Source organism: Notechis scutatus, chromosome 7, assembly GCF_049901735.1.
Source record: "Notechis scutatus isolate UNSWTSFEM ecotype Mainland chromosome 7, rNotScu1.2, whole genome shotgun sequence".
In the NCBI taxonomy this organism is placed as follows: Eukaryota; Metazoa; Chordata; class Lepidosauria; order Squamata; family Elapidae; genus Notechis; species Notechis scutatus.
Genome location: NC_142015.1, coordinates 695,973 through 707,527, shown reverse-complemented (window position 1 = coordinate 707,527; position 11,555 = coordinate 695,973). Strand labels below are relative to the sequence as shown.

The 11,555-nt window shown below is 44.1% G+C and overlaps 1 protein-coding gene across 2 annotated transcripts; it reads left to right on the top strand.

Annotated features, from left to right (window-relative positions):
* Nucleotides 1-1,836: 1,836 nt before the first annotated feature.
* On the top strand, nt 1,837-11,555 carry STAMBP (STAM binding protein). 2 transcript variants are annotated; one of them, XM_026684751.2, is made up of 10 exons: nt 1,837-1,959; nt 2,917-3,130; nt 4,855-4,930; nt 5,151-5,246; nt 6,463-6,826; nt 7,812-7,936; nt 8,652-8,789; nt 9,378-9,490; nt 10,657-10,756; nt 10,990-11,555. In XM_026684751.2, exons 2-10 carry the CDS (start codon nt 2,928-2,930, stop codon nt 11,044-11,046), a joined length of 1,272 nt encoding a protein of 423 aa, XP_026540536.1. In that variant the 5' UTR covers nt 1,837-1,959; nt 2,917-2,927; the 3' UTR covers nt 11,047-11,555. The 2 variants fall into 2 exon arrangements, with proteins under 2 accessions (XP_026540536.1, XP_026540535.1); XM_026684750.2 differs by having other exon boundaries at nt 1,950-2,026.

Sequence of the window (11,555 nt, the reverse complement as noted above, 5' to 3'; positions counted from 1 at the left end):
GGCAACTGTTTTTGTTCTTTTGAAGTTGATTTTTACCTTTACGGATGTTCAAGCTTGTAAAAGACATTCAAAGCTGCAGTTGTGATTTGGAGAAAATTCTCACAGTCCTTTGGCATTAGTTATGTGGTCTGATACTGAATCCAAAACCTGAGAGGTATCAGGCTGCTAATCCCTGATCACATTTGTAAGCACTATAAGGGTAGCTCTTTTGAAACCAGAAATATTATTCTTGAATGAATCATGAGCTGCTCTATGTAATTGAAATACAGTAGATTGAATTATGAGATGCATTTCCTGCTGGGAGAAAAGGAGTGTACTTAAGATGTAGAACTTGTGGGCTAGAAAAAGTACTAGCTGAAGTATAGATAATGCCATTAATATAAAATTTGCAGCCCTTAATTATAGTAGAAAACGTAATAGACAATCACTGAAAGAGTTATCTTTCAGAAGATAAACTTCAGGCATCCTGTTTCCCAAATGCACTTCTGCCCCATCCTCACCTGCAGAGCAAAAATTGTTTATCTTGTAGTTAGGAAATGTTAAATGCAACAATCAATCAGCAGGAATAGGGTCCAATTATTAAGGGAAAAATTCTATATTTCCAGCTGATAAACTATAAGTTAATAATTTAAAGAAGAGAAAGATACAGAAAAACCCCATGTTCATTAGCAAGTACAATATTACAAAGCCCATGTTTGATGGCCCTCTCTAGGATGACTAAAATATCACCTAATACCTAATAATCAGCTATTATTTGAAAAAAAAATTAATGTTATCTAAAATGAAATTTTAAAATTTGCATTTTTGAGACTAGAAAATGTGAGAAATGCAAAGAGTTTGGTTTTGTAAATATCTACAGTAGGAGAGTCCCAAGATTCCAGCTATGTATTTTTACAGCTTGAAATCCTGTATTGCTCAGGCCCCAAGGACAGATCCAGGCCCCTTCTCCAAATCCCCTTATTGGTGGCTCCAATATTATCATGTCAGCTGCTCCGCAAGCATACAAATGCCGTCACCCAAGAGCAGGCAAACCTTTTGAAATCTAAATAAGAGGAGTGATTTAGATTGATTTTCCTATTTTCTGATTTCCATTCCCTACTGTAATAATGCTCCTTGGTGCCTGAAATAGGTGGTGCAAAATCATGGTGCTGAAAAAGTAACTTCAACCATCGTTTGTAGAGATTCCCAGTCATCCAGGTCCTGCTTGTCCCAAAGATGCTTTTTTAGGAGGCAATGGGGCTTTCTGGCTTTTTTCTTTGAAGACGTTTCGCTTCTCATCCAAGAAGCTTCTTCAACTCTGACTGAATGGTGGTGGTTGTATTGGCTTTCCCACGAAGTTGGGAGGGAGGGGGAAAAGGAGAATAGGGGGGAAGGAAGCCAGGAGGGAGGGAGGATGGAAGGAAGAAGGAAAGGAGGGAGGAAGGGAGGGGAAAGAAGAATAGAAAAGGAAGGCAGCCAGGAGGGAGGAAGGAAGGAGAGAGGAAAGGAGGGAGGGGAAAGAAGAATAGAAAAAGAAGGAAGGAAGGAAGCTGGGAGGAAGGAAGGAAAGGAGGGAGGAAGGGGAAAGGAGAATAGAAAAGGAAGGAAGAGAGGGAAGGAGGAAGGAAAGAAGGAGGAATGAAGGAAAGGAGGGAGGGTGGGGAAAGAAGGAGAACAGAAAAAGAAATAAGCCAGGAGGAAGGAGAGATGGAAGGAAGGAGGGAGGGAGGAAGCCATCCCGCTTTGGTTGGGTCTTTTCGAAAAGCCGCCTCCAAGGCCCGCAGTTCCATCCAGTGAACTTGGCGGACCCTCCATCAGTCACAAACTTCCGGGTTCACCGTCTTAAGCGAAGGAAGCGGAAGTCCCTCGGCTAGACTTCCGCCCCCATCTCTCAGTGTACGAGAGCTGGCCTAGAGAAGCCGGAAGCTACCCTGGAGCGGTTCTGTGGCGACCCGTTGCCGGCTGCGAACTCCTGTGCAGGTCAGTGGGCGGGAAGCGGGTCGCCATTCACCTTTCCTCCCGCGGCGGTTCCAGGACGGCAGGCATGGTTGGCCCGAGCGGCCTCTAGGGCACGGGGGCGGGCGGAGGGCTTCCTGGGGAAGGAAGAGAACAGAAGAGAAAAGGGGCTTTGGAGGTCTTCTAGTCCAGCCCTCCCCAAGTAGGAGACTCTAGACCAACCCTGGCCTCTTTAAGCCTGGAGGACTTCAACTCCCAGAATTCAAGCTTGGCCCCTTTAAGCCTGGAGGACTTCAACTCCCAGAATCCCCCAGCCAGCTTTCCTGGCTGGGGGATTCTGGGAGTTGAAGTCCTCCAGGCTTAAAGGGGCCAAGCTTGAATTCTGGGAGTTCTCCTGCCCTAGACCATTGCTGCCAAATGGATATGAAGTCTCTCCTTTGGAAAAAGCTCCACTGATGGGGCTCCCACCACTTCTGAAGGCAAGCCCTTCCACGGGTTAATGGTTCCCTTTGAGAGCTGCATGCAAAGACATTTCATGCTAATGCACGCCGATTAGTGTACTTTCAAAGTGACAATAAAGTTATTCTGTTATCAAATTTATCAAATACACTGACCAACTGACTTAAGTGAGCGAGTCTGATTAGGGTCGCATCCTGATTAGGGATGTGCTTTGAATCTCTGCGCGGAGAGACCATGTTTCAACTGAAGTTTTCCTACTGAAATTGCATTAATAGGATTATGTAGGCTGCCAGTGTCTGCTTTTGCAGATAAGGCTGATAAAGAAACATATTCTTTAGTATCACGTGTGTTGAAACAAACTGTAAAGCTAGAACTTCAAGCTTCTTTGGATTCAAATACAACATTTCCTCATTCATTTGTTACTCAAAGTTATACTTACAGATCTAAGAAATCTGGAATACATGGAATAAATAACTTGGATTATAAATGATCTCATTCAGATCGTATCAATTCTTCTTGCAGATTGAACCTATATGTCTGAGTATGCAGATACCAGCCTGCCCCCAGAAGACCGGGTCAGAGGTCTTATTCATATGGGGAGTTGTGTGGAAGTGAATGAAGATGTTCCACCACGGAGATACTACCGTTCAGGTGTTGAAATCATCCGGATGGCAACTATTTATTCCGAAGAAGGCAACATCGAACGTGCCTTTATATTGTACAACAAATACATTACGTAAGAAATAAGCATTGCTCAATAATAAGCCTCTATTCTGACAAATCAGTAGATTATCTATGTGTTGCAAATTAGCTAGATATTCTGGAATTTGTAACGGATGTGACTAAACTTCTTATTTATCTATAGCCTGAATGAGTCCGTCCGTTTTTTGCCTGGGCTTTTGCATCATCTAATTAAAACATATAGGGACCAAAACTACAATTTCTCCAAAGTGTCTGTTTCTCAGTTGACTTTTAACTTTGATGAATAACTGCCCCATCCCTGATTTAGGAAATAAATAAATTGGTAATAGTCTTATTTGATTGAGCAAGGCCATTAAATCATTCGCAGCGCTCACCAAGGAAGAATATGTCAAATAAATGGTAAAATACCAAAACTTTCCACAATTTTCCCAACAATAATTTTTTTCCAGATTAGCCATTAGCTTCTTTTAATCTTGTTGCTTTTTATATTTTTATGATGTTATTCAAAGGTACAAGTGAAAATCTTTATTAATCAAATTTTATTCATACAAGCCTAAGAAAAATACATATGCAGATTATTTTACTTGTTGTGTTGCTCTTTATACGTCCTAATAGAAAATTGTCTTACAGAACTCAGTGTAACCTGATATTAAGAAATGAGTGGAATAAACAGAAATTCTGGCATTGTTTAAACAATGGGCAAGAGTGTCAGTGGTCCCCAAAGTATATAAATGTATTTAAATAGCTATAGAATTGCAACTTCATTATAATGACATTTTTGTATTTCTTTCAATTTTGTTAAATAACTTTTTAATGTGTTTTTATTCTCTTTGACAATGTATCTTTATTACATTCCTTCCTTTTACTTCAAACAAGTCTAATATTTAATTCATTCAAGTGATGTCATTGAATTTGTTTCCTATCATTTTTTTCTTTGTCCCTTCTCATGATGTTCTTCAAAACTTTAGCAAGCTTTTTGTAATTTCAATTTATAAACATTATCCAGGTAGTACTCTCTTGGTTTATTGTTGGTATGATGCCCAATGTAAGATCTTTTTCCATGTCATTCTTTTAGTCTGTCATTTAAAAAATCCCTTTCAAACTTAGTCCTGGCCTTGTCAGGTAGAACTTGATCCTTAATGTCTTTCAACAATCTTTCCATAGAAGTACATGTTTCTGTTGACACTCATAAAATTAACTTCTGAATCCATTATTCAAAAAAAAAAAAAAACCCCGCCCTCAATATGTCCAATGTTAGAATATTTTGGTTCATTCTTAATATTTTGTCTCATTCTTAATTTGAGTTTATGTGTTCTCTTTTAATTGTAATTTTTTTGTTCTCTCGAGTGTCTAATATAGTCCTTTCTGGTATCCACAATCTGTCTTTCTTTATTAAAAAAACAATCTTGTCTCTAAAAACTATGCTTTTAAGAGTCGTCTAACCCTGGGATGTATAGCCTCTGGCTCTGTGGACTTACCATTTGCCTTGCCAGCTTGCCAAAGATAAGGAGTAAAGGGTGGAACACTGAACAGTAGAGTCATTTAAGAGGATGTTATATAATATTTGAATTAAAAAATAGGATATAATAAATAAGCAAATCAATCGATCAAAACATGTGGAGAGCCTCACATTCTCATTTTTGGCATAAGGACTCTGATTAAAATGTGTAGACCTATTCTTAGCCAACCAGGATAAATATGCTTCAGCATGCTAAGCCTCATTTATGCTCCATGTCCCCTTGTGCTCTGTTCTCCCAGACTCTTCTTAGAGAAACTCCCCAAGCATCGTGAATATAAAACTGCAATCATTCCAGAGAAGAGAGAGACAGTGAAAGTAAGTGGTAAATATATTTTTCTTGTAAGAGTTTCCCCTAAAATTGCCTGTTCCCTGGCGGTGGGAAAAAGTAAGTTGGCTGCCCAGGTCGTGGGTTCAGAAGGCTCTTCTGAGAGAGTTCGTATAAGTTTGATGTACAAACTTGATGCTCCTCCTGTGAAACTGAATATCACTGTTGAATCTCACATTTCCTATTTTGTGCTATTTTTTCTTAACTCAGAAACTAAAAGAGGTTGCATTCCCTAAAGCAGAGGAGTTGAAAAAGGAGCTTTTAGCAAAATACAACAAAGAATATGCAGAATACAATATACAGAAGGTGAGTAACAGGATGTTATGGAGCCTTGGCCGCTGGAATGTTTGGCGTCCAGTCTGGCTGAGCCAGAAGCAGACAAGTTGGCTGTCATGCTAGCAATGCTGACCCGGATTGATTCTCCTTAATTTCTGGGAATCATTATGTCTGCTGAAGCTCTGAGAAAGCCCAGTCGGTATCTTTGGAGATATCGGGAGAATGCACGGTCAAGAGACAAAATAAGCTGCATCAAGATAAAAAGTGGGTAGGGCCTTAACAAAAACTAAAAATGATTTGATTTAAATGTAAAAACAATGATTATATCTAATGTGAATATTGTTTAATATAAACGACAACAGCTGGTTAATGTTGTCTGGGTTCTGAATCTAAGAAGAGTTGGGCCTGGATAGTACTTGAATAAGAAACAGAGAAATGCGGGGTGGGTGGGAATTGTTGAATGCATTGCTGAGGTTGTGACAAACGATGTCCACTGCACTTCCAGGATGACTTAAGCCAGTCACTTTATCAGAAAAAGGAGATCAGGTTGGCCTGGCCTAATTGTTTCTTGATAAACCCATATCACTGTCCATTTAGTCCCAGCCCCAATTCCATCTCCCTTCCTTTCTACTTATTGTTTTCAGCTCCTCTTTCAGCCAAGTTTCCCTTTGTACATTAGCTTTTCTACCTATTTTCCTCCTAACATAGATGGAAAGGCAAAGTTAAAACAATGCAAGCAATTTATATATAGGAAGTTGCTTTACGAGCCAGTCACCTAATGAATTAACCTGCTCTAACTGGTGGATCGAATTCTCCCAAAGATGAGCTCAGCTCCTCCTGTCAACCCAGGGGGGGGGGGAGGGAGGAAACAGGGTCACACGTGACTGTGAGTTACGTATGCCAGAGTTGGCTTCATTTAGGTCAGCGGTCTCCAAACTTGGCAACCTTAAGACGTGTGGACTTCAACTCCCAGAATTCTCCAGCCAGAAGTCCACACGTCTTTAACGTTTCCAAGTTTGGAGACCTCTGATTTAGGTTAATGCCAGCATGTTGCTCCTAATAAATCCTTTGAGTTTTTCTGACACTTGGCTCAAGGCTCATGATTTAATCGGGGCAATTGCCGGAATCCTGACAGTTGCTCAGTTTTCAGCCCAGACATTGCGGCCAGGGAAGGAGATGCCCCAAGAGCGTTGCTCCCGCTGCCATTCCCCACGTGACCTGCTGGCTCTCCCCTTCCCCGTTCCAGAAGAAGCAAGAGGAGGCATTCGCTCGCACCTTGGCCCTGCAGCAGCAGCTGGAGGAGGAGAGGCAAAGAGTGGCCCGCATGAAGCAGCAGCAAGCCGAGCAGGAGCAGTTCCACGCCTTTGAAGACATGATCCGGCGCCAGGAGCTGGAGAAGGAGCGCCTGAGGGTGGAGCAACAATTTGGGGCAGCAACTGTAGGCCCCCCGGAGGGCCCCTTAATACCTGGCGTGCTCAAGCCCCCCACCGACCCCCAAACTCTTATATCCGCTGGTCAACCTTGGAGCCCCGCGGGAGGAAGCGGACTGCCGCAGCCCCCCGTAGTGGACAGGTCGCTGAAACCTGGCGCTTTGGGGAACTCGGAAAACAGTACGTTTTGGCATGAATGTGGTCCGCCTTCTAGGCTGGGGATGCAGTGATGGCCCTGCCAGGGTTGCTCCAAATAACCCCTCTCCCTGCACCACCCAGTCCCTTTGTTGCAGATGAGGGAGTGCTTAAGATGCCAAAAATGGATCTATTTAATATACTAATTTTAGCAGAATATATGGGATGGCTCGGCATTTCTGTTGCCATCTGAAATCTGCTGTTTTCCAAAAACTTAAATCCTCCCAAAGTCAAATCTGCTTGAGAAATCTTCGGGGTGCTTCTCTTTGCCTCCCATGGCAGCCTCCACCCGGCCTCCTGGCTAGCTAGTGTTGTGCCGCTGTCCCAGAGTAGATTCTTGCCACCTGCACCTTCTAAGCATGGTGGCCTGGAAAGAAGCACTGGGGTCAGAGGGAGCCCTTCGTGTCTCCAGATGAAGGCCCACCCTGCTCCCCGCCCTGCTCCACCTTCTTCTGAGGAATCCAGGTGGGTAAGAGTCAGGTCACCTGGCCTTGGAGAGAGTTTTTCCTCAAGGCTTGGCCACATGACGGCCTTCAGCTGGAAAACCTTGACCTCTAGCCAGTGGAGGGTCCTGGCCATAATACTGCTCCCCGACCTCATTTGTGTCACTGAAAGGTTTTCAGACTGAGAATCTCCATAGACATTTAAAAAAAAAACCAGAATGTAAAAGCTGGATTAGCACAAAACCACTTTGGGAAAAGATTCCAGCACTGCTGTAAGTTAGCTGATTATTCTCACTATTTTTGGCAGGAGTTTCCTCTGGTTAAAATAACGCTCGGCCCTCTGAAAACATAAATACCAAGTCCATGTTTTTCTGTGCCCTATTTTCCAAATACCAAGTGAGACTGCTAGGCCTTTTGAGCTGTAGGCAGAGCTTGTGATGGATAAAATGGTCTCTACTTTAGCAAATCTGCAAATGGGGGGTGGGATTCAGCCTATTACACCCCGTGACTCTGCTCTTCCCTTCCAGACGCAGTTATAGATGGTCTTCGCCACATCGTTGTCCCCAGGGATCTGTGCCATAAATTTCTGCAGTTGGCAGATGCAAATACAGCCAGGGGCGTGGAGACCTGTGGGATCCTTTGTGGGAAGCTGGTAAGATGATGGCATAAATCCTCAAGGCCGCGTGAAATCTCCTGAACTGGTAGCTTGATCATTTGGAAATATCCTAAATAGTAATGCAGGTCTCGCCGTTCCTCTTGGTAGGAAGTATGCAAGTATAGGAAACGGAAGCAGGTCTGAGTAGTCAGAAGAACTATAAGGTCACATTACGGTCCTGTCACTGTTAGAAACTGTTGCCTTTCATCGTGGACTTTGGTAATTTAAGTATGACTCTACGATTACACGTTATTGCAGGAGTCCCTAAATATTTTTAGGCCCAGAGTGAATTGCAAATGGTAAGGAATTTGCCCTATAAATTCAGGCAAAGCAGATGGCCAGTTCTGGTCCCCAGGATCCAAAAAACTTCCTAACAATTGGAACAATTAATCAGTGGAACAACTTGCTCCATCACTGGAGCTTTTTAAGAAGAGGCTGGACAGCCATTCGTCCAGAAATGCTCACACAAATGGAGTCCCATGTGCATGCAAGTGCCCACCCCTCATATAAGTGGAGCCACACTCACCCAGAGCCATTTCCTGTCCCCCTTCCATTGCAGCTCTGAAAGCCGGAAAGGTTGGGGACCCCAGTTTTAGAGGACGCCACATCTGCCCCGCCTGCCTACTAACCATTTACCTGAAAAGGCTCTTTGCTGATCTTTTCCCCCCCCCCTCCCCCCATGACCTTTGGCCTTGTTTCTCTCCCCCATCAGATGAGGAATGAATTCACAATCACCCACGTCATTGTCCCCAAGCAACACGGAGGCCCCGACTATTGCAACACCGAGAGCGAGGAGGAGCTCTTCTTAATCCAGGACCAGAACAGCCTGATCACCTTGGGATGGATCCACGTAAGCCTCCTTGGCCGGGGCCCTTCCAGGGTCCAAACCCTGCCTGCGGGTGGGCCTCCTTCGTCCCCCAGAGAGAATGGCTGCAGGGCAGAGGCAGAGCCTGTTCCCGGACAATGCCCTCTCTGGGATCCTCTGCTGGCCTCGGGGGCTTCCACTGGAGGAACAAGGACCTGCGAACTCCAGCAAGCTCCTATCAAAGTCCCCAGGAGAGGATTCTTGAGTGGGGGGGACTCTGGTGAATCCTGCACCTTCTCCCCACTCAGGAGTCCTCTCATGGGGACTTTGGCAAGAGCTTGCGAGAGTTCCTAGGTCCTTGTTCGTTTTTTTAGAAGTTCATATTTTCCACAATTTTTTTCCTCATTATATATATATCTGTAAACAAGAATGCCTAGGTGTCTCAAAACTGTACCCAAAAGTATATTTTTGAGAATAAAAGCCAGCAAAATATAAACGAATACCACTTAAAAATGTTTATCTCCAGAAAGTACAGAAGAAAATTTTGTGTTCAGCCTTTTAAAAAACAGAATGGAAAAAATGCCCTGATTCTAGCTTCCTTTTATCATCTGCCCTGTTTCTTTCTTCCTTTAGACTCATCCTACTCAAACGGCTTTCCTCTCCAGTGTGGACCTGCACACCCATTGCTCCTATCAAATGATGTTGCCAGAGTCTATAGCTATTGTTTGTTCACCAAAGTATCAAGAGTAAGTTACTGGACTGTGTACGTCCCAGTCTGGTTGTGAGATTGAGTAAGATCACAGGGTTGCATTTGGGACTACAAACCCCTCACATCCTGGACACCAACTGTTTCAATTCCTCCCCTCGGGATGCACTGCAGGGCACGGCATGCCAGAACAACCGGACACAGGGGCGTTTTTTCCCCCTCGTGCCATCAATCTGCCGAACACCTAATTCTCACAGTGCTGTCTAATGTCTGTGTGTATTTCCCCATGTATTATGGCTGCAGTGTTATCACTTACCTTTCTTATTAGCTTCTTTCTTCCTCTCTACCCTTAATTGGGATGACTGATGATGATGAATCTGTTGCTTTGTATTTATACCGAGAGCTATTGCACCGGAAACAGATTCTTTTGTGTTTCACACTTGACCAATGAAGCCTATGCTATGCTAGGCTAGGCTATGCTATGCTATGCTATGCTATGCTACTGTTCTCTACTCTACTCTCTATTCTTTCCCTAATTCCAATATTCTTTTCTATTCTATTCCATTCTATTCTGAATCCTATTCTATTCTATATTTGATTCTATTCCATTCTCTATTCTTTCCTTATTCTGTTCTCTATTCCATTCCAATCCAATTCCCTATTTTATTCCACTGTACTCTATTCATATTGCTTTAAGGGGCAAGCACCACATTTCAGACGTGCTCCGTGCCCCTCTGAATAATGAATGAAGTTGGGGAAGATTGGGATTCAGAGGCATCCCAGCTCCATTTAAGCAGCTCATGAATGAGCCTAGTTTGTTCAAATCCTGTGGAAATCCTAGTTCTGTCCCGGTCTACCTGTTGGGGGAAACTTATCCCAAAATGAGAAGGCTGGGAGCACAGGAGGGCAAAACATATCCATTGGAGATAAGCAGGCTTGTGGTTTTGTAGGTAGAAAGGGATTGTTCAGTGTTGGACAGGGGTCTCCAACCTTGGCCACTTTAAGATTTGTGGACTTCAACTCCTAGAACTCTGGGACTTGAAGTCCACGAGTCTTAAAGTGGCCACAGTTGGAGACCCCTCTTTTAGGGCAGGTTTCCTCAAGGGGCAGCCGCCTCTGTTCTTCCGAACTTAATGCTACTCTTGGCCCCGAGGCCATTTGCAGCATTGGGGCCAGCTGATTTTTTCCACCGTTGCTGTTGTCTAGGACTGGATTCTTTAAACTGACCGACCACGGGATGGAGGAGATCTCGTCCTGCAGGCAGAAAGGATTCCATCCCCACTGCAAAGACCCTCCTCTCTTTACTGTAAGTGGGATCCAGCAAAGCTGGCTGGGGAATTCTGGGAGTTGAAGTCCACCAGGCTTAAAGTGGCCAAGGTTGGAGGCCCCTGCCCTAGGGAGAGGGTGAACCATTGCCTTTTTAAGAGAAGGCGAGATGGCCCTGTCTCCCGGGGAGAATTCCTCCGATCCAGAGAAGGCCCTGGCCCTTCAGGTTCTACATTGTTCCAGACTCTCATGGTTTTCTTTTCTCTCTTTCAGACTTGCAACCACGTGACCGTCATGCAAGAGGAAGTGGTGGTGCTGGACCTTCGATGAGGCTGCCTTTCTATCTCTTGATCAGCTCTTCCTGTCTTCCTTAAAGTTAATTTATGGTTGCTTCTCTCACTTCCTGTGCAGTGATAACCCAGAATCTGACCTGTAACAGAGCCAAGGAGTTTTGCCTTCTCTTGGATCCCACGTGAATAATAATTTGGGGCCGTCGCTGAGAATCAGTAAAGCAAAATTATATACTAAAATGAGCCCTGACCTTGACATGGCTAGTCTTGGCTGCTGACTGAGGTTTTTCAACAAACCAGGCTCCAGAACACACACACACAGGCACAAACAAACAGGAACAAAGGCTTGGAAGTGTTCGGCTTGATGCAAAGAACATCCCTCCGTCTCTGTATTAAGATCTGCTCAACTCTTGCACCGTCTTGGGAAACCTCCGTCCTATCAGTGGTTTGGAATTCTCACGCTCAACTCTGCTGTGCCAAAATTTTGACTTTAGTGAGCAGTAATAAAGCAAGTTTTGTGTCGAAGGAAGTGCCCACAAAGGAAACCAA

Excerpts from the sequence above, each read along its gene's own strand:
- STAMBP (XM_026684751.2), top strand. The coding sequence starts at position 2,928 with ATGTCTGAGTATGCAGATACCAGCCTGCCCCCAGAAGACCGGGTCAGA. Across the intron at positions 4,931-5,150 it reads AGAAGAGAGAGACAGTGAAA|AAACTAAAAGAGGTTGCATT; the intron begins GTAAGTGGTAAA and ends TTCTTAACTCAG. Across the intron at positions 5,247-6,462 it reads CAGAATACAATATACAGAAG|AAGAAGCAAGAGGAGGCATT; the intron begins GTGAGTAACAGG and ends TCCCCGTTCCAG.